This window comes from Tachypleus tridentatus, chromosome 13, assembly GCF_004210375.1.
Source record: "Tachypleus tridentatus isolate NWPU-2018 chromosome 13, ASM421037v1, whole genome shotgun sequence".
NCBI classification, from domain to species: Eukaryota; Metazoa; Arthropoda; class Merostomata; order Xiphosura; family Limulidae; genus Tachypleus; species Tachypleus tridentatus.
This window is the reverse complement of record NC_134837.1, coordinates 102282419-102305305: the sequence shown is the minus strand read 5'-3', so window position 1 is coordinate 102305305 and position 22887 is coordinate 102282419. Positions and strand designations below refer to the sequence as shown.

At 33.4% G+C, this 22887-nt stretch overlaps 1 protein-coding gene across 1 annotated transcript; it reads left to right on the top strand.

The window, feature by feature from the left end:
* Positions 1-2027: 2027 nt before the first annotated feature.
* LOC143238726 (uncharacterized) lies at positions 2028-11199 on the top strand. The gene is made up of 6 exons (XM_076479212.1): positions 2028-2203; positions 5003-5055; positions 6680-6778; positions 7505-7576; positions 9322-9414; positions 11028-11199. The coding sequence occupies exons 1-6, from the start codon at positions 2083-2085 to the stop codon at positions 11052-11054; spliced, it is 465 nt and encodes a 154-aa protein (XP_076335327.1). The 5' UTR covers positions 2028-2082; the 3' UTR covers positions 11055-11199.
* Positions 11200-22887: the final 11688 nt, after the last annotated feature.

Here is a 22887-nt window from a genome sequence, read left to right as displayed (position 1 = left end):
ACATCATCCGTCTATCGGAACAGATTCTTTGTATCACACTGTGACGTCACCCTCTGCCCTAAGATTGCTCAGCGTTCATTGGTGTAATTTTGTGGGTATAATCTTATCTGTGATGACGAAAAAACCTACTTGTAGAGAAAAATATATATCTAAAAACAGCTGGTATTGGTTGAGAATTTTTTTTTTAAATAGAGGATCGAACAACGTTTCGACCTTCTTCGGTCATCGTCAGGTTCACAAAGAAACGTATGGTCAGCTATTGGTCAGTTAACTTTTTTTTTGACATAATGACGACCGAAGAAGGTCGAAACGTTGTTCGCTCCTCCACATACATTTTTTTTTGTCAACCAATACCAACCTTTTTTACATGTATATAATCTTATCTGGTGTATGACACTATAACGTCATCGACTCTATAACAAACATCTGGGGCAGCGAATCAACGCGCGCGTCTAGGGTTTCGAATAACTTTTTTTTTCAGCCCATAAGCCTATCAATGTATGTTCTTGATTTTTTTGCAAAATAAAATAAAAATCGTGTATATGAAATACTGTATTCCAAAATTATCTGTTTTAAGTTATAAAAATTTAATTTTACTAAATTGATTTTTTATTCTATAAATAATGCTTTTTATGTATATTTTTATGAAATTTTGAACATAACTCGCTGACTCCCTGAAAAACCCGTGAGAAATTATATGAACACGAGTGTGCTATTTTTAATTCTTATAGAATAAATGCTTTACTTTGTATGGACAGTACATACAGAACCTAAAGCAGCATTTAGTCGATTTAAAGTTAAGAAAATAGTATTTAAGAAAGAAGTAAGTTTAGTTAACAAAGCTACAGTTATCTTCAAACATCTGTTACCACACAATCTGCAATAACACAATTCAATCATTTACATAAAATTTCTACTGACAGACCAGCATCCAGTAAAAAAAAAACAATAAAAACTGTACGTTTTTTTCCTTTTTCTAGTAGCGTTTTTTACGGTGTATAAATAGATGCTACAAGGTTTAGTTTGGTTTGTTTTGGAATTTCGCGCAAAGCTACACGAGGACTATCTGCGCTAGCCGTCCATAATTTAGCAGTGTAAGACTAGAGGGAACATAGCTAGTCATCACCACCCACCGCAAACTCTTGGGCTACTCTTTTACCAATGAATAGTGGGATTGATCGTAATATTATAACGCCCCCACGGCTGAAAGGAAGAGCATGTTTGATGTGACAGGGATTCGAAACCGCGACCCTCAGATTACGAGTCGAATGACTTAACCCACCTGGCCATGCTGGGCCTGCTCTAAGGCTAGAAAGCATGGTTAGTAAAAACATTATACCACGTCCGAACATTAGACGAGGTAAACAGATGGCCCGGCATGGCCAAGCGTGTTAAGGCGTGCGACTCGTAATCTGAGGGTCGCGGGTTCGCATCCCCGTCGCGCCAAACATGCTCTTTCTTTCAGCCGTGGGAGCGTTATGATGTGACGGTCAATCCCACTACTCGTTGGTAAAAGAGCAGCCCAAGAGTTGGCGGTGGGTGGTGATGACTAGCCGCCTTCCCTCTCGTCTTACACTGCTAAATTAGGGACGACTAGCACAGATATCCCTCGAGTAGCATTGTGCGAAATTCAAAAAAACAAACAAACAGGTAAACAGATAATTTGAGGCAATTTCAAAGTATAGATAAAGTTTTGAATTCATGTTTAGAATGTTCTAACGACAAAATTTACTCAACTTATACAACCATTGCGTTTTCTTTTGAGTAAACGTGTAAATTTTACTAGTTCGTCATCGAACAATCTTTATGCTTATGAACTACATCCGTTAGAAACGGAAGCACGTCTCTAAAAGATGATATATTAATTTGAAAATGAGATGTTATATTGACGCAGCCAACATAATACACACAAAAACACGCAACATGTATGTACAGCAACAGATGAAAAGTGATCTTGAAAAGTAGAATTTTGGATAGCTACCGGATGTTAGATTTTTCTATAAAACAGAACTTTGCAAGAGCGAAATTTCAGTTCTTTCTTTTGAGAAAATATTATTATACACAAACAAAGAACTTTTCCAGATGAAAGCTTTGTTAACTACCATCTTTATCATCGTTGTTTTCTCAAGTTACGTGAATGGAAGTCGAGGACAACACAGAAGAGCTTTAATTGGAGTCGTTGGTGCTTTTGATACACTATGTGGTAGGTACCTGAAGACAAAAATGACAAATGAAAATGGCAATTACAATTGTCATCATTTGTCATAAAGAAACGTAATTTGATGTTACTAATGGCGCGAACATCATGTAATTGAGAACAAATTAAAATCCACATCTGGAATATTGGCCCAAAGAATCCGATACCAATTTGTTACTTCGCGTGCAAAAATTAGTATCAAAGTCCTTGTATGAAAGTTCCAAACATTTGGATTTTAGTTTAGTTTAACTGATTTACACAGTAACCACCACTAATCTTTTGTCATTAAATGTATTCAAACGTATAATTAATTAAAAGAAAAGTTTTAGTGGAGTACTTACTGAAGTACTTAATACTAAAAGAAACTTCGGGATGATTTGAACTACTTTTTATTGTATCCGTTAGTCAAATAGTGTTTTTTTTCTTCAGGTATATTTAAAATGGAAAGAGTTAAACACTGTAAGACACGCCTATTACTTATTTGATTTCAATAACATTGATTACAGAATTTTCATGCAAAATCACCAGACTGCTATCCTGGTCGTTTCTAATTTTGAACTGATACACTAAAGAGAAGGAAGTTAGTCAATACACACATACCACTAATGTTGAGATATTTAACAGTAACTCCTATAGCACACTCAAGGCTTCAATGTGTAGAATACGTTTGTGTTTAAATGTTTGTTCACCATGTTGAGCAAAATAAACTGGGCCGGACAGGGCGAAAAGGCTATCGTACTGTAGGGCTCGAGGCTCGAGTCTGGTTGGCATAAATTCTCGCTCAGCCCTTCAGAGAACTTTTCAACACACAACTTTGAATAATCCAGTTTATTACTCATTATTAGTGTGTAGCTCATTTTTAACCACGAATTTTCGGTTCATACAAACGCTCTGAGTTTTTTGTTTTGTTTTTCAAATGCAAACTTTTAAATCACAGCTTCATCATCTCTTAACCGATTTGAATTCTACTTACAGCTTTTTACTCAGTAGCTCAAAATCTTTCAACTGATGTATTTTATCCCGCCCAAAGTCTCATAGGTTAATTTATTCTAATCCTGCTTAAAAGAATTTCAGTTTGGGGGCAAGCTGGTAGAGATCCTAATGAGTAATAAACTGAATCGGGTGGGTGTATGTGCGCCCCACGCTTGGTATTGCTGGCGCACAAAAATATAGCTAATAAAAAGAAAATAAAGGTCTCAAAGATTAAGTTATTCTAATCCTGTCTAAAAGAATTCCAGGCGCTGAGGCTTTTAAGAATTCTCTCTCGTTTACTATAAACCTTGATGATTTAAAATACGAATCAGACGTTGCTTATAAAATTGAAATGCTTATAATTTTTACATTAACTCCTAGAGTAAATAACAACAGTCCAAACTAGATGAATAATTATATAAAATTACTTTACCTAAGTTTAAAATTTATACATCTTTGTACACTATTTCTAGCAAATTAAAATATTGGAGGTTTTTTCTATGAAATGAGTTTTATGAAATGATTTCTGACATTATTTACATCCTAAAAAAATTATACGAAATAAATAGTTTTCTCTGTGCGTTCTTATAGCAAAGCCACAAGTAGACAGCTGCGGCGTCCACCAAAGAGAATCGAACCCCTCATGGCACCGTTGTAAATTCGTAGAGTTACCGCTGTACCAGCTGAGGACTTTTCATCTCTCACTTTTTGTAGTTGATTCGAGGATACGCTAATATTTGTATCTCAGAACGGCTGGTATGGGAATTAACACTTTTATTGATAAGGAAAGAACAATGTTTGGCCCGGCATGGCCAAGTGTGTTAAGACGTTCGACTCGTAATCCGAGGGTCACGGGTTTGAATCCCGCTCGCACCAAACATGCTCACCCTTTCAGCCGTGGGGGCGTTATAATGTGACGGTCAATCCCACTATTCGTTGGTAAAAGAGTAATCCAAGAGTTGGCGGTGGGTGGTGATGACTAGCAGCCTTCTCTCTAGTCTTACACTGCTAAATTAGGGACTGCTAGCGCAGATAGCCTCGAGTAGCTTTGTGCGAAATTCAAAACAAACAAACAATGTTTCGACCTTCCTAGGTCATCTTCAGGTTAAGACTTGTTCTCTCCTTATCAATAAAAGTGTTAATACCCATACCAGCCGTTCTGAGATACATTTTTATTTCAAGTGTGTTTCTCGTCATCGAGAGAGACTCTAATATCTAGATTTTTACAGTTTTTCCAAACATACTAATTACGTGTTTCATGTCGCTCGATATCGTAAAATGATATGGAACAATTATATTATTACTATTAACTACTGATTAAATCAAGCTACCCACACGGATCAAAGCTAAAAACAGGTACTTAGTAATGAGTTTAGCTAATTAAACAGAATGTTGAAATTTTAATTCTTGTAATTATCAGAACCAATTGTTTCATCATTTGAGTACGCTGCCTGTTGATAATATTTTATAACAGAAACTCAGCAATAACTTGCAATGTTGAGCCAACAATCTGTCACAGTGTAAGCCCAAGAGGCTTACGTCAGTTCTATATCTATATATTAAGCTAATATTAGAGAATATTCACTCTAACTGAATAACAAACGAAATTAGATTCGAAATCTAAAATACCTCAAATTTTCAAAGATTGAGGGAGCCACTTATCTGAGTAGTTTTTCTAGGATCGATACATGTGGAATGATCAGAACGTACGATGTACATAAACATATTTTATTTTCTATTTTCAAAATGACAAGCATCCTACCGCTTAGTCACACAGATATTTTGAGAGTGTAGATTATTGTGTGAGTAACGAGTAATATTTCATTGTTACAGGTAACACTACAGGTATCAATCCTGACAGCTGCATCGATATGTTAGAAGCAGAGGTAAGATGGTGAATATGTTTAACAGAATCATAATTAAAAGCTATGTATCTTTTTAGCTTCTATGTCAAAGTGTGTAAATGAGTATTTTCACTTTGCGTAATAGAGATTTAATAATCTACACTCTAAAATTTCACTGTTTGTAATTATTATATGCTCCCTCTGGCTCAATGGAAAGTCTGAGGACTGAACTTGTTGTATAGCATTGCGCTACAAACACAAACTGTGTAAAAAACAACAACAATATATTTGAGACATTTATTTTTTGATTGTAGACCATTAAATCTATTACACAAGGACCCGCATTTTCATAAAGTAATTACGTAGATAAAAATAAAATATTTTTAACCCTGCATTCACCGTCTCATTTGATTTCTGTTTCACCGAGTTTATACAATATAATAAATTCTGAATTAGCAATCTACAGTATACAAATCATTTCGCGACAATTATAGCATAGAATAGAAATAACCACAGGGTTTCTAAAAGTTGTAACCTATAACAGACATTACCAAAGTCACAGATTGCAACACTTTTTAACACGGCAGATACAATCAATAACATACTTTACGGTTGTTTCTTTAACGTTTAAGTCTATAACAGAAAATCTTAGTGTCCATGACAGTTACAATATACATACATAAAACAAACCTTTGAATCTTTGACAATTATAGCTTATAATAGACTTTAGGAGCGCATATTTAACAGTTACAGCTTATAAGAGACTCTACCGTTGCATATTTGATAGTTACGGTTTATGATAGACTTTATCAGTGCGTATTGGACAGTTAAAGCTCATAATGGTTATTAGCAATGCTGGTGAGATAACTGTAGTGTCTAGCAGTAAATATTAAACTGTTTTAGTAATGACTTCAAAAGTGCATCATTAAGAAGATGCATGTGTTATACAACAAACTTAACAACACTTTGATATAAGGTCTACGTATTATCTATAACACGCTTTAACAGGTGTTTCTGTTTTTTCTTACAGAATGCGACAGTCTTCAACAGCATGTTTTTACTGAATGTAACAAACTTCAGTAATGATTTTTCAACAGTTACTTCCTATAAAATAACTCAGCGATGTGTGTTTTATAGGAATGTGTATATTGCATAAAACGTATAAAAATACTCTACCAGTTGAAGTTAGCTTTAATTTCTAAATAGTGCTATAAAAGATTACTTGTACCCATGTTTACTGGCATGGCCACGTGGTTAATACATTCGACTCGTAATCCGAGAGTCGCGGGTTCAAACCCCCGTCACACCAAACATGCTCGCCCTTTCAGCCATGAGGGCGTTATAATGTTACGGTCTATCCCACTATTCCTTTATGAAAGAGTATTCCAAAAGTTGGCGGTGGGTGGTGATGAATGGATGCCTTCCCTCTAGTCTTACACTACTAAATTATGGACGGCTAGCGCAGATAGCCCTCGTGTAGCTTTGCGCGAAATTTAAAACAAACCAAACTTGGTATTAATTGCTCGTTGTAAAACGTTTTCTGTTCGAGTATTCCTTTTGTAAAGTAAAAACAACCTTCTGTATATGTTTATCACACAGTAAGTAATCCAATAATCTTATTCTGAAATATGAATAGATAGCTTTTTAACTTATCTCTTATTTCCAGGATAAAACTGCATGGGATGGTTGCTTAACAACTGAGAACTTCACAGATAACAGCGGTTTTCTCACGGCTATCTGTCAAAATCGGACTAACTTCAGAAGGGTTAGTAATGAGTTAATTAGTATTTTAAAAACAGGAAGTGTAATATAAAGACCTGAAACAACACTTAAAAGCACTTATTAAAAAACAATTAATACCTGTGTATTTAAGAATGATCGAATCATTGATCGAAATATCTTCTAAACATAAATCGAAAATAGTTTTTACTAAATCATTTTTATTTAGTAATGTCAATTTATTAATTTAATAAAATGTTAAATTTTCAAATTTGATTTATTTTTTCCTTGGTACACAGTAATTTCTGCTTGTCTTATTCAGGAGCTGTCACTAGGCCTTGCTATACGGACTTATTTGCATGTGCCACAAAAGCTTTAGGACATTAAAAGTGTAACGCGAGCTAAAAAATTTGAGAAACACTGGCTTAACAACATATGTAACAACAATAAATGTATCACATCTTTTAAGTTTCCATGAGAAACCTAAAAGAACAAACTAGAAAATGAAATCATGACATTTTTCAACTGTTCAACCTTTCGGTAAGAAATAGCCAACTGACCTCTTTTATGCTTTTAAACTAGGATATTTACTCGAGTTCTTGGAAATAACATATGTCAATTATAGAAAGTTAGACAGGTGTAAATATCTTGATTTCAATTTTTTCAATGAAGTTGTCATACGTGTATCTTTGTAGATAAATATTGCTGTTATTTCTTACGAAATAGTAACTTAATTTTACTGGCTATTTCATGGTCATTTTGTTTCCTGTAGATGAGAAGGTGTGTTAGAAGAGCCGCAAGGACAAATTGGAGAAACGAAAGAAGCAGGATTCGATCAGCAACAGTAAGTGATGACAGAGATAAACACACATCATTAGCTACCGATCTGTTGAAGAAATAGCTAAAAATCGAAAACAAAAGTATTCTTAATTATATATTTTGGAAATTACCTGATAATTAAAATCTAAAACCTGAGCTTCTAATATTTTGTGTTTTATTGGCATCTCTCTTTCTTGTAACCTAGACATTAGTCTGAAGAAGTAAAAAGCAAAACTGAGAACAAGCAGAATTCAAACCATAAATAAGCGATTTTAATTATTAGGCGGATGTTTTAGCTATCTACAATTCTAGATATAAAACTATGTAACTGACTCTCAGATTTAAATACATTGGGCAAGACTATTGGATGATAATAATAGACAGGAACTTGCGCTGGTCTCAACACTTTTCAGGCCACTTTCTGCCACTACATGACAATTTAATGAATGAAAATGTACACTGATATATATATATATTAATTGCACTTATGGTAAAAGCAAGTGAGAAGGAAGATATTATCAGTGCTAGAAAGTACAATCTCACCCACGAAATGTCTGTCATAGACAAAAATTAATTATAATATGTGTAACATGCTAGATATAGTCATTGCTTGACAAATGGATTACTTTTAATATAAATAATATCCAGCAAAATCAAACGTTTAGTCAACAGCAAATTTTCCGGAGGAGAAAATTCTTCTGCCATAATTACATTTTCTTAAATAAAAATGTAATCTCTTTATTTCAATTACAGATGGATATGGTCTATCTTACTTCCATTGCATAACATACCTACAATTATTATTGTATACGAAGTTGAGATGTGTGGCAGGTACAGTTGTTACTATATAGTAGGTTGAGCTGTAAAGTTACCACACTTGTTATTACCTACTAGGTTGAGATGTAAATTAGGTAAGTTATTATTGCATACTAGTTTAAGCTGTGACGTAGGAACAATTATTTTTATGTCCTAGGTTGAACTGTAATGTATGGACAGTTGTCATTCCATGTAAGGTTGAATTATAAAATAGTACATTTGTTACTATATACTGGATTGAACTATAAAATACAGGTATTATTATGTACCAGGTTGAGCTGTAAAGTATGAAACAGTTGTCATTATATATAAGGTTGAGCTATAAAATAGGTACAGGTATTATTATGTACCAGGTTGAGCTGTAAAGTAAGAACAGTTATTATTATATACTAAGCTAAACTGTACTTTGCATGCTATCAGTGTAGAAAGGTTAGAAGCTAATAATCATCACAGGATTACTTTAATCGTGGGTTCATGGATATTTGCAGATAAAATATTTATAATGAACGTAACGGCTTATATATATGGTTATATAAGTTGACTAAAATATTTTATTATATTAAATTCAATGATCGAAACAGGTGATAAGAGCATGTACATGGCTTTCTGAATCTGTTAAAGTATATGTTATCAAAAACTGCAAATTGTCATCGAAAATATAAGTTTTTAGTACAGTATTACTGTGGAAAATAGAAAAGAAATGTCGTTAAGTGTAATCGTAAGTTTAGACAGCATTGTTGATGCTACTTTTATTCCATAACAAAATAAATATTGTTCAATATGTGTTTTTCTAATAATAAACCATGTTGGCAGTAGAAGGACATTAATGAAAGAATTCGTAATATAATGTTTCATGTGGCGTAGTAAGTATTTTCATGAACACTAAAAAAAAGCTCGGTACAAACAGTAAAAGTAAAAATGCGTATACTAAGTAAGTTATTTTTGTGACTTTAGAGATCTCTAAGAGGTAGGAACAGAATAATCCAGCGTCGTCTGATGAGACAAACTTACTTTTCAGCAAAAATAACAGCAGCAACTAATGCAGAGGTAAGAATGTGTGTATTCGTATTCAGTTTGTTTGTCTTACCTCCTATTTCTTACCGTCAGTTCGAAAAGACGAGCAAGTGTTTCACACTTTTAGTGATACTAGAGGGTACTTAGCAGTTGACACTTTTTATAATACAAAAAGGCTCTCAGTAGTTCATACTTTTAGTAATACTAGAAGGTACTGAGTATTTCGCAACGCTTTTGTTAATCTAGGAATAATCAGTATTTTTTTAGTTTTAGGCCTAAATACATCATTTACGTTTGCTCCTTTGATAATACTGAAGATACTTTTGTTTTGTACATTTATAATACACCCTGTGTTTTGTACTTTTAGTAATATTGAAAGATATTTCATATCTCATACGTTTTCAAATATTACGGAATACTTTTCGTTTCATGCCTTAAAAATACTGGAGGATACCCAATATTGTGAAGTTTCGTGTAGAACAGAACAAATATGATTGCAAAACTTAGTAGCAGAATAACGTCCCTAATATTTTGTAGGTTTTAATATAGTGAATTGTGCTTATTTTCTATATCTAGAAACACTGAGAGGATTATATGTGGTATTCTTCGTATCTTTTGTCTCCCGCTGGTACAGCGGTAAGTCTACAGATTTACAACGCTAAAATTAGGGGTTCGATTCCCATCGATGGACTCAGCAGATAGCCCGCTGTGGCTTTGCCGTAAGAAAAACACACACAAACACACTAGTATTTATAGAAGTATCTCGCATTCCGCACATTTATTAAGGTTGCGGTTGTTCAGCATTTTCGCAGTTTGAAATACAATGGAAAATACGCCTACTTTTAATAATCCTAGAGGTTACTTGGAATTTCAATCTATTTCTACTGTTTGGAATTTTATAGTTTTATACAGAATGAAATATACTTAGTAGTTTGAACTCTTAATACTATGCATATGTCTGATATTTCGTAGTTTAGACACAATGGAGAGAATGTATTATTTTTTACTTATGGAAGTACTGTAAGACAACTGGGTTTCTGTACTTCTAGTAACACTAATACGACTTTGCTGAAGAAATGTTGGAACGTCCTTGGTGTTTCACACTTGGAATGCTGGATACTACTTTGTATTTCGCACTTTATGTAACACAGCATATAATCAGTATTTTGCACTTTTAGTAACATAAAATGTAATTAGTATTTTGCACTTTAAGTAATACAGCATGTAATAAGTATTTCGTACTTATGTATTTTCAAGTAGGTTTCTCGTCATCACGAAGTATTTTGTACTTTTAGTAACATAAAATGTAACTGGTATTTCGTACTTTTAGTAACATAAAATGTAACTGGTATTTCGTACTTTTAGTAACATAAAATGTAATTGCTATTTCGTACTTTTAGTAGCACAACATCCACATAGTATTTTATATATATTTGAAGGAACTTAATATTTTGTAGTTTTGAGTAACGGAACTTGTGTTTTCTGTTTAGTTCGTTATTTCCTATTAGGACATTGTATTTCATACTTTCCAAAAGCTCTTTGGGTAAACTAATACCTTTTAACAATAAAACGTTTTTGCATTGTATTATAACATATTTCTTTGTTTGTTTGTTTCTTGTCTCTGATTCACAAACATTTTCTTGCAGGGATGTGTGTTAGCCTTAGGAGCATAGAAGACAGTGGCTCGATCAATCGGATTAGATAATCTCGATAGCAGAAACTTATTTTCACATTTATATAATCTCTTGCTTTGAGAATTGTTCTTCATGCAATCGTCTGATAATTAATGACCTATTAAAACTTTTTGAAAATCCAAAACTGATCAAAGTTTTCCTGATTGAATGCTTTCATTTTTATTTCTAACCACAGTCCAACTTCTACTAAAAAAAAAAAAAAGAGTTTTAGTGTACAGAAAACACCAATATTTAATTAGAAGATTAAAAAAATACTGCTAAGATTTGACATGAAAGGGAAATGTTACACTAAAAGTCTTATTTAGCTAGAATGTTTAACTGCACATAATATGAGCCTTCATTCCACTGTTTAAAGCCTTAGGAAATAATACGGTTAAGGTTAAATTGTTAATCATTATAAATAATTACTAAAGCTTTCTCTTTTAACCATTTACAAATTACAATCACGCCTAGTTGCTTGATTTAGTTTTCTCTCAAGCGATGTTATCTAAGCTTTATGTTAAACGCAAAGATACACAATGGGCTATTTCTGCGCTGTCCAATCTTGTATAGAAACTCGAATTTTAGCTTTAAGCTCCAAGATTTATCTACAAGCCACCGGCGGAGGGCTATTTAAACCATGTGTGTCACATTAAATTTTTTAATACAAATTATTAAATAATATCTACAAAATCCAAACGTGCGTAAAATATTATATTATCAAGGTTGTTTCTGATAACTGTAAAATCGTTAAACTTACAATTTCTCAGGTTCTATTGAACGGTGAAATTATTTACAGTGTTCAGTTGAATGTATTTAACAAAGTCTTAGATAAATTATTTAGTATGTTATGTAAATTACAGAGAACTTCAACAGCTAATTCGTTTAACTGTAATTTAGTTTTGGTTTTTAAACAAAATGTTCATGAAACTTATAATTTCGTGTCAAATACAAATGTATTAAATCTTCGGATTCCAAGAAAGTTTTCCATTTGTATATTGCGTTAAATACTTTTACAGACAATTGACTTTTACTACTTAGGTATTTCACAGATTCTTCATAACCCAAACACCACTACTTATCCTGTGAAGATCACATACATTTTTGTACTGTTTGTTTGTTTTTGATTTGGCTTGTTTTGTTTTTAATTTCGCGCAAAGCTACACGAGGGTTATCTACGCTAGCCGTTCCTAATTTAGTAATGTAAGACTAGAGGAAAAGCAGTTATTCATCACTACCCACTGCTAGTTCTTGGGCTACTATATTACCAACTGAAAGTGGGATTGACCGTCACATTATAAAGCCCCCACGTCTGAAAGTGCGAGCGCGTTTCGAATGATGGGGATTCGAACCTGTGACCCTCAGATTACGAAATTATGCTTAGTTGTTTTTGTTCATTTTTTGCTGTTTCTGAAAATTTGTGTTTCTCCACAACTGCTTTTACGCTTATTGCACAAGCTATGTGAAACAAGAATTATGGTCGAAAAGGAAAATAATTTACATTCAGCATAAATTACGAAAAAGGGTTTTAGATTTTCAAAAGAAGAACTATTTTTCTCTTATTGTCACAACTCCTTATATTAAGCTCTTATTTAAAATAAATAATCAGGCTAGCATTGTTTTATTTTATTTCTAAAGAAATGAAAGATGAGAGAAAGGCTTCGTAGAATAGAAATTTGTGGTCAGTTTGTTTGTTTTTTTTTTGTTTTTGAATTTTGCACAAAGCTACTCGAGGGTTATCTGTGCTAGCCGTCCCTAATTTAGTAGTGTAAGACTAGAGGGAAGGCAGCTAGTCATCACCACCCACCGCCAACTCTTGGGCTACTCTTCTACCAACGAATAGTAGGATTGACTGTAACTTTATAACGCCCCACGGCTGAAAGGGTGAGAATGTTTGGCGCAACGGGGATGCGAACCCGCGACCCTCAGATTACGAGTCACACGCCTTAACGCGCTTGACCATACCGGCCCGTTTGTAGTCAGACTTCTCAAAACTGAAAAAAACATTACGGCCTCGTTCCAAATTTAGTCCACTTTTAAGTTTGTGTTTTTTCTGTATAAACGAAAATTGTTTTATAAGCTATGGAAACGTTTTAATATTTTAATCAAAATTCCATTTTCTCAATCTTGTTGTTCGTCTAAGAAATAATCACAATTAGACATTTTGTATTTAATTTTGTATTAACATTTACATTTTTTATATGTTTAAAATTTTATTTTCACAAAACTGAAGTATATCTTGATAGCTTTCTGAAATTTGATAAAGTATTTTTAATTACGTTATTTTACTAGAAAGATACATTTGATCTACGCTTTTCAAAATGGGACTCTTTTTGTCAAAACATCCAAAATTCAAACCTCGAACCTTCTGCATACCTCTGATTTTACTTTACTTTTGGAGAAAACTGAATAGCTTTGAACAATTGGAATTTTAAATTAAAATTTTCAAATTTAGAAGGTCGTTTACATCTTCGATTTAAAATTTTGTCCACCTTTAACTTCTTTTTTATTCTGGATAAGAGACAATACATTTAAGCTTTGGAATAAATTTGATATTTTTCATTAAATTCCTAATATTTTCAGTGTTGTTGGTTTTTGTTAAGAAATAATACACAATTGCAGAATAAACACTTAGTTTTTCAATAGAAGAGGCACTTCTTATTCTTGTTTGAAAAAAAAACTATTGTTTTCTGCCATGGTTCTTGGTATTTTCACAAATTTCGTGAAAATGTGTTGTTGTTTTTTCAATGAAACACGGTATTCCATACCTTTACTAATACTCAAGAATACTTGGTACATTTTATAATTTAGACGTAAGGAAAAGCGCACTTTTTTAAAAAAGCACTTTTACTAATACTGAGAACCACGATATTCTATATATTGTACAATAATGAAGGGCATCAGATACTTTATTAATATCAAAAAGTAATTAATTACAGAAGTACTAAAAATATTTGATATTTCGCACTTTTAATAATGTTTCTGATGTCTGAAACTTCACACAAGGTCGCGAGTTCGAATCCCCATCACACCCAAGATGCTCGCACTTACAGCCGTGGGGGCGTTATAATGTGATGGTCAATCCCACTATTCGTTGGTAAAAGAATAGCTCAAGAGTTGGCGGTGGATTGTAATGACTAGCTGCCTTCCCTATAATCTTACTCTGCTAAATTAGGAACATCTAACGCAGATAGCCCTCGTGTAGCTTTGCGCTAAATTTAAACCAAATGACTCTGAGTATTTAGAAGTGAGAAATGTTTTTATTTCCTATCGCTAGAGGGTGTGTATTTACTAGTTTTAGAGGTGTATTTGGCTTGATTATAAATAAGTAAAATCAATTGGTTTTTAACGTTGGGCGTCTTTTGTCTCCAATTCACGAACCCATATTTTCTTTCAGTTATGTCTTGTAGCTTTAGCGGGTTTAGAATATTTTGACCAGGTTATTCAGACAAGCTATTTTTTATATTTTTTTTTTCTAAATATTAGCATTCAAGTAAGATTTGTTTCTTTGTTAAATATTTTTGTGTTGTTTTTTGTAAAAACATTTACTATGAGTTAGTTACCACCATTAGATTCCATCTAATAGGGCCGCAATCGCATGCGGATTCTTCAACAATTATTTAAGTGAGCAGGTTGTTAGCCCACTGCACCGAGCCGTCCCTAATTTAACAGTGTAAGACAAGAGGGAAGGCACCTAGTCATCACCACCCACTGCCAACTCTTAGGCTACTTTTTTACCAACGAATAGTGGGATTGACCGACACATTATAACGCCACCACGGCTGGGAGAGCGAGCATGTTTAACGCTACGCGGGCGCGAACCCGCGACCCTCGGATTACGAGTCGCACTCCTTACGCGATTGGCCATGCCAGGCCCTTATTATGAGTACCTTAATTAATAAAACTTATTGAAAATAAACCATTTGTATTGTAGAACGTCTTTGACTTCAAATATCCAATTACTCTGCAGCATATAATTCATTGAATGCTCACCTGTGCCTAGCGGTGTGTCTACGGAACTTACAACGTTAGAAACCGAATTTCGACACCTGTAGTGGGAAGAGCATAGATGACTTATTTTGAAGATTTATGCTTAATTTAAGAAAAAAATACATTTATTTGAATTCGTCAAATACGAATTTCCTCCCAGTATATAATTCCGCAGTAAATTTTGAACCATAATAATTCATTAATTCAAAATACTTGAAGTGTTTTAGTTTTGTTTTTTGTTTGAATTTCGCACAAAGCTACTCGAGGGCTATCTGTGCTAACCGTCCCTAATTTAGTAGTGTAAGACTAGAGGGAAGGCAGCTAGTCATCACCACCCACCGCCAACTCTTGGGCTACTCTTTTACCAACGAATAGTAGGTAAAAATATATTGACCGTCACATTATAACGCCCCCACGGCTGAAAGGGCGAGAATGTTTGGCGCGACGGGGATGCGAACCCGCAACCCTCAAATTACGAGTCGCACGCCTTAACACGCTTGGCCATGCCGAGCCGCTTGAAGTGAGATTCACAGATATGTAGAGCTGTTTTAACTGTTTGTTTTTGAGCATATTTCAGCGGTGAGAAATAGCATTAATAGAAAGTTTTCTTGACTTAAAAGTATCGTTTAGGCCTCATTTGTATAGAACTTAACTTTGTAAAAAGCGACTCACGCTTTCATCTCATCTAACGTTTTATAAACGACAATATAATAAATTTACTATCAAATATTTCAGCATTCCATACTATCTTAAGTGACTATCTTTTACATTACTCTTAAGATTGAATTAAGCACTTGAACCTGTAACTGTTGAATAATTTTGACATTTGACTTATCAGGCAGATGGTAGCACTGGCACGGATTTTTCATCAAAATAATATTCTAAATAGGTCCGCAATAAGTCATCAGAACATTACAATATCAAATAGTGTTTAAGTGTTTTATTTTATAACATTATCTATGTAATGACTGAACCAGAATGTCTGAAAATGTCTGTAAATATCATAGTAAAAAGTTCTAATTTCTTCTTCTTGTTTGTTTGTTTTGCTTTTTTTTAAATAGGCCCGGCATGGTCAGGTGGGTTAAGGCACTCGACTCGCAATCTGAAGGTCGCGAGTTCAAATCCCCGTCACACCCAAAATGCTCGCCCTTTCAGCAGTGGGGGCGTTATAATGATACCCACAGTGCCCCTATAAAGTTGGTAAAAGAGTAGCCCAAGAGTTGGCGGTGGGTGGTGATGACTAGCTGCCTTCTCTCTAGTCTTACACTGCTAAATTAGGGACGGCTAGCACAGATAGCCTTCGAGTGGCTTTGTGCGAAATTAAAAAAAACAAACAAAACGAACTTTTTTTTAATTAAATGATAACTTAAAAACCAAAACTATGCTATGTCAACCAATTTGACATAATTTCAAACAAAGTATCCGCTTTCATAAGTATTATTAATAGCTATTGGTAACTTTAAAAATAAATCATAATTATAGTGTAAACGATGTTATCATTACCTCTTAAAGTTAACTTTCTTACACATTTTGGTGTTCTTTAAAAAGCCACGGTACGGTATAGGATAAAATAGGAATTACCAGCCAATAATAGATTATGAATATTACATTTAGAATCTCATTGTGTATAAAATTTAGTTATAAATACGACCTTTCTGTGTGCATTGTGGCCTGGCATGGCCAAGCGCGTAAGGCGTGCGACTCGTAATCCGAGGGTCGCGGGTTCGCGCCCGCGTCGCGCTAAACATGCTCGCCCTCCCAGCCGTGGGGGCGTATAATGTAACGGTCAATCCCACTATTCGTTGGTAAAAGAGTAGCCCAAGAGTTGGCGGTGGGTGGTGATGACTAGCTGCCTTCCCTCTAGCGTTACACTGCTAAATTAGGGACGGCTAGCACCGATAGCCCTCGAGTAGCTTTGTGCGAAATTCCAAAAACAAACAAACTGTGTGCATTGAAACACTGTATTAAAAAAACAACAACAAGCAAACAAGTAAAGAAAAAAACTTTTCAAAACAGGAAGTGAATCAATCCTTCAAAAACAATGTAAACAACATAACATGGATGACATTTGCTATATAACAACAATATAAGTATTCAATCACAACTGAGTTTAATTTATTCTGTTTTTGTCTGCTAACATTCTATGACACTGTTCATCTATGCGATTATGTAGGGATGATGCAAATACCATCCTTATTATATTGTATTATTTATGTATTCACTATTTTCTTCATTATTCAAACACAATTATTTATCTTAAGTGCATAAACATGTATTTCTTTAATGAAAATATTATTCTACACGACTTCTTTTAATACTAATCTTAAATAATATTCCGAAGCAAAACTTATGTTTGTATGCTAAGTAAAGATTATTGTATGTATGAAAGAAATTGTTTTAAGATACCTAGAAACGTCTCTTGAGTTTATAGATAAAAAACGTTATAAAACGTTCTGTAGCTTTGTTTAAAACACGTTCACATTTTCATTCTAATTGATATTTTTATTCATTATTTCAGTAGTGTTTGATTATTTTTACATATTTGATTATAAATTACAATTCTTACATTCTGAATCATATATAGTATATTTTCATTTCCCTCGTTGCTCTAGGTCTTACACAAAAGAGAAACCATGTTTACTAGTACAAAATCATGTAAACTATTTGGTTCAACAACGAAACGCTGGGTTTATTGGTACAAAGCTACATAGAGTATTTGCAAATTGTTTTTTTAACAAATGCTTGAAATACATTGAAAAATATAATGCAAGTGTATAAAACAGAACTGTAGTATATAAGTCAATCTAGATATAAATATTTTAATAATAAGTAAAGTTAGAAAGGCCAATGGCTCATAAATACATGTATACATATGTAGAGTTAATCAGAGTATTGTCATCTTTTCCAATGGCTCTGTTCAATGATAATTTGTGCCAAGCGCAACCATTTGTTTAGCATGCTAGACTTGGACCTGGCCTTTCGTTATTCGCGTTCTGTTATCACCCCCTTAGAAAAAAACAACAAAATAAGTTGCAATCAAATCTCACTTTATGGTCTGCATGAGCAACCGAACAGTTGGCAGTGGATGATGCTAACTGAATACCATACCTCCTCCTTGTTTAGTTGAAAATCAGGTCAGGCTAGTTCAGATAGTCCTATGGTAGCTTTGTATGGAATAAAACGAAAATACAAACGAAAGACACGAAGAGCTAAACATGTTTAAAATAGTGTCACCACTGAATATCATGAGAACTGAAACAAGTATGGTTTGAGTGTCACATCGTTCACACATTAACAGGCCATTACCATGGAGAAATAATTGGTGTGTAAAAACACTGTAACCAATAACGTGAATAATTTCCTTCCTCCAAGGTTTGGTTTATTTTGAATTTCGCGCAAATCAACACGATGGCTATCTGCGCTAGCCGTCCCTAATTCAGCAGTGTAAAAATGGAGGAAAGGCAGCTAGTCATCACCACCGACCGCCAGCTCTTGGGCTACTCTTTCATCAACGAATAGTGGGATAGATAGTCACATTATAACGCACCCATGGCTGAAAGTGCGAGCACGTTTCGAGTGATGGGAATTCGAATGTGCGATCCTCGGATTACGAGTCGAGTGCCTTAGCCACCTGGCCATGCCGGACACCAATACCAAGGAATTAAAACTGCTCAACAGTGACAATATTAAGAGTTTGCACAAATACCTTCTGTAAAAAAAACACAGAATATTTCTGCCAGTGAAAGCAAAATCATAAACTTCGGTACAGTTAAAGAAGAGTATAATATAAGAGCAAATTAACTGTTCATGATCTGTTTACAAGTTTGATCTTTTATCCATGAGAAAAATAGAAAATTCAATATTCTCTGATTCTACTTACCATGGAGTCCTATAGAGGGAATATTACATTTTATTTTGTTTGTTGGTATGAAATTAAGCACAAAGCTACACAATGAGCTATTTGTACTCCGCTCACCACCGGTGTCAAAACCTGGTTTCTAGCAGTGTAAGTCCGCAAACAGACTCCTATGCAACTGGGGGTATTAGGTTCTCGAAAGCTTTGCATTTTGAGGAAAGTATGGCAATACTAGTATTTTGTAAGCAAAATGGTGATACTGTTTTTTTTATTTTCTCCCTTTTGTGATTGAAAACAAATAATTATTTGAATAATACGATGCACAAGTACGAAATATAATCACCACAAAATGTATTCTAAAGTAAAATTTAACATCATAATAAAAATATAAAAGTGGGAAGTGTTTTTAAGTGTTTGATATTATTGTTGAAAAACAGACAACCATTCTTCTTTTAGGTATGCTGAATTGTGCGAACAATTTCAAGAATTTGGAACTACACGTGCATAATTAAAGCATGATTTTAAAACATTGTAATGTATATTTTTCAAAAATATTCATCCAAGCGATGACTTATTGTGATGTGTTGTGTGATATAAAAAACTCCCATTGTTTTGTATATTCACTCAAACGACATGTGATGCATACAATGTGCAAATTACTAGGTCAGAGACTCCTAATTTTGAATTGCACAACAGAGGAAAAGCAACCAGTTGGCAGCCTAAATAGAATAATTGGCTATGAGTATTATAACACACCTAGAGCTGATATCAGACGATATGTCTGTAAGCATAAGTTTCGAGCACGAGATCCTTGGATTCTTAATCTGATTTGATAACAATTACCTCACGCTCAATTGAATTGTGTCTAACATTACTTGAGAAATTTAAGATTAATATGAAATCCATCTTGACTTGTTGATGCGAACTAATGGTTAGACAGAATTCCTTAATATATTGACCAGGTACTATCGTGTATACCAATCTATGTCGTATTTCAACTGCTCCTTTAATGGCCCATTAAAATAGGCCAGTATTCAGGTAGAGCTATTGTAAAAGTGTGTTTAGTCCAATGTTCAGCTAATGTACAAATACGTTTAAACAATCTCCTAACATTTCATCTATAAAAAAACGGCTCTTATAAAACTGTAGTTGTGTATTAAGAATTTCATTTTAGATTCTTCTTTGTTGTAGTTCTGAGCAAATAAAGATTTTTTCCATCAAACATTAATATTTTGTTTCTATTTGAAACAGAAATGGTAGTTGTGACATTATCCTTCTCAAACTGGATTGTGAAGAGTTCGATCAAAATACAACATCAGTTATAGTGTTCATAAATTATGTTTATTAATATTTTAACAAATTATTCGTCTATCACGCCCTTTTATAAATAATATTTAATAAATATCATTAAATCAATTAATAACTTTCAAAACTTGATCATATTATCTTTAAAACTGGCAACATGAAAGAGCTGCCATTCGCTAATAGTTTTCAAAAAATATAGCTCAAAACGTTTACAATCATTAAACCATTTCTGACAGAAGTACATGCAACATGAACGTATCTGATCCATCAAAGATAACCTACTTTATCAGTTGTATCTCGACTTTGCCCAAGATAACAATGATTTCTTCTGATGATGATGAATGAATTTAGATTAAATTTTGTCAAGTCAATGTCTTTTGGTGTTACCATTTACATTTTATTTTGTTTTACGTCAGCTCAAAAGTAGAAGTAATCACTAAATTGGAGAAGACAAACCATCTTACCACAAACTTTAGCTCTGCCAGATAACATCAGTAACAAAGGTTTTGTGGTTGTCTCCATCGTAAGGGACATTAGACTTACATATACGTCTGAATATTTTCCATTGAAATTGGACTCTTAATACAAGTAATTTGTCGAGAAACCTTACATGCATGTAAAAATTTTGCTTATCAACATTCGCAATTGCTATAAACGAGTGGCATTTTGAGATAATCCACAAATAAATTGATTCACAGCAATTTGCTACCTGAAAAATAATTAATTTGTGTTAATTGTTAATGTGTCATATATTATGGTTTTGCAACATGAACATCAGTGTAATGCAAATGAAATAGTGGATAGAAAAATTGTTACAAATAACACTGTGATAAGACATACGAAAGGGAACCAGAACAATAAAACTACTAATACGTCTAATGCAGAAGTAACTCTTTCTTGTTCTTACGAAACTGTTAAATAAAACTTTATTGAAAGAAACGCTTCTTCAATTCAAAATATCGTACAAATTTATTTTTGTCTTACAAGTATAATACGAATGAATTTCAAGTTATACCAGTCATTAAAAATGTAGAATATAATTTATGTACTTGCAGTAAAATATCGATTAACTCTTTAACGCAACTGGTAGAACGCTGGTTGCTATGTGATAAATCCCAGATTAGATCCTTCTTTTAAGAAATCAAAAATATTTAGAATGAAGACACAAATAATAGTTTTTGGGTTGAAGCAATTTAAACAATGCGTACAAATCATATATATGACATCTTTATAACTTTGACCAAACAAACTTGTTGTTATAGGGTAAGTAAAAACCATAACTAAGTAGCCCATGCAGGCATGGAAAAAGGTCAAGTTGTTATGCCTTTCATTATTTTCCGTTTTTAGCTGTTTTAATTTTCCTTCTATAAATTCACATTTTAACTGCAAGTCAATGTTCGTGCAATCAGAATGTGTCATAAATAATATATATATACATTGTAATGGATTTACTATTTGTTATAGAGTTATTTAATTATTGACATGTGTTTTAGTTTGATGCATGTAACGTATAGTGTTGGATGTGTATTGTGCAAGTCCTGCCTGTTCTCGAAATTTATAGAAGATTATCGAGAGTAAAATCAACAATATATGTTTTACGAAAATACCAGTGTATCTTCGAATATTGTTGGGCTGTCCAGAAGTTCGTCTTAAAGTATACAAACCGACTCACCGAGACACAGATTAGATTATTGTTTGGTCGCCACAACTGGTATGCTATAAGCCTCGGAAGCAGTAATTGGGACTAACGCTTATTAACTGGAAAACTACAGAATTTGGCCAGGAACATTTGTAGATTTTGAACATTATAAACCGTTCAACTTTAGTAAATTAACTTTGGACGTCAATATTTCCACGAAGACATTAGATATCTTCCTTGATAACAAGAGAGCTTATAAGCCGCGTGAGGCCAACCAAAAATAAAGCTAGCTAACTTTCCCGTTAATAGAAGTCTAACAATATCATCTCAGAATTAATTCGCTTGTTGTGGACTCAGATCGTTCGTTGATAAAATATTCAATTCCAGACCAGATAAAAGACTCAGTATAGTTTGTAAGTTTGTAAAACTCTTGTATATACACCATTATTTGCAATTACTATTTGTAATGACCGTTGTTATGATTTATACTACTATTTGTATATTCAAATATATTTGCGTTAAGAAACAAAATTGTGTGTATCAATTTTGTTTTCAGATATCATATATTTGATACATATTGACATTCAATTAATTTCTAAACTAAACTTAAAATGTCCTCCGTTGGGACAGCGGTAAGTCTACGGATTTACAACACTAAAATTAGGGGCTCGAATCCCCTCAGTGGACACAGCAGATAGCCCAATGTTGCTCTGCTATAAAAAAAACACACACTAAAATTAAAATTTCCGGCTATTAGAAATCTTAATACGTAGTGTATGTAACGTAATAAATCGGGTACTCGTCGGAAATAAATTATAATACGTAACAACATTTGAAGGAATTCTATTTTTAACTATGTATACTTAATTATTTTATAAATCACAAGAAATACAAACTTTAAACAGATGTTTCTATCCAAAAATCTCAATCAATTCTCATATTTAAGACTCTCTATCAAGAGAAAACATATTCACATTTGGCATCGAAAGCAATACAAGATGTATAACATTAAGAAAGCTAGTGATATTGGCTATAATAAAGAC

What these genes read in the sequence shown, in the direction of transcription:
- LOC143238726 (XM_076479212.1), top strand. Translation starts at nt 2,083, where the DNA reads ATGAAAGCTTTGTTAACTACCATCTTTATCATCGTTGTTTTCTCAAGT. An exon ending in TGCTTTTGATACACTATGTG is followed by an intron (nt 2,204 to 5,002) that starts GTAGGTACCTGA and finishes TCATTGTTACAG; the next exon opens with GTAACACTACAGGTATCAAT. An exon ending in CAGCAGCAACTAATGCAGAG is followed by an intron (nt 9,415 to 11,027) that starts GTAAGAATGTGT and finishes ATTTTCTTGCAG; the next exon opens with GGATGTGTGTTAGCCTTAGG.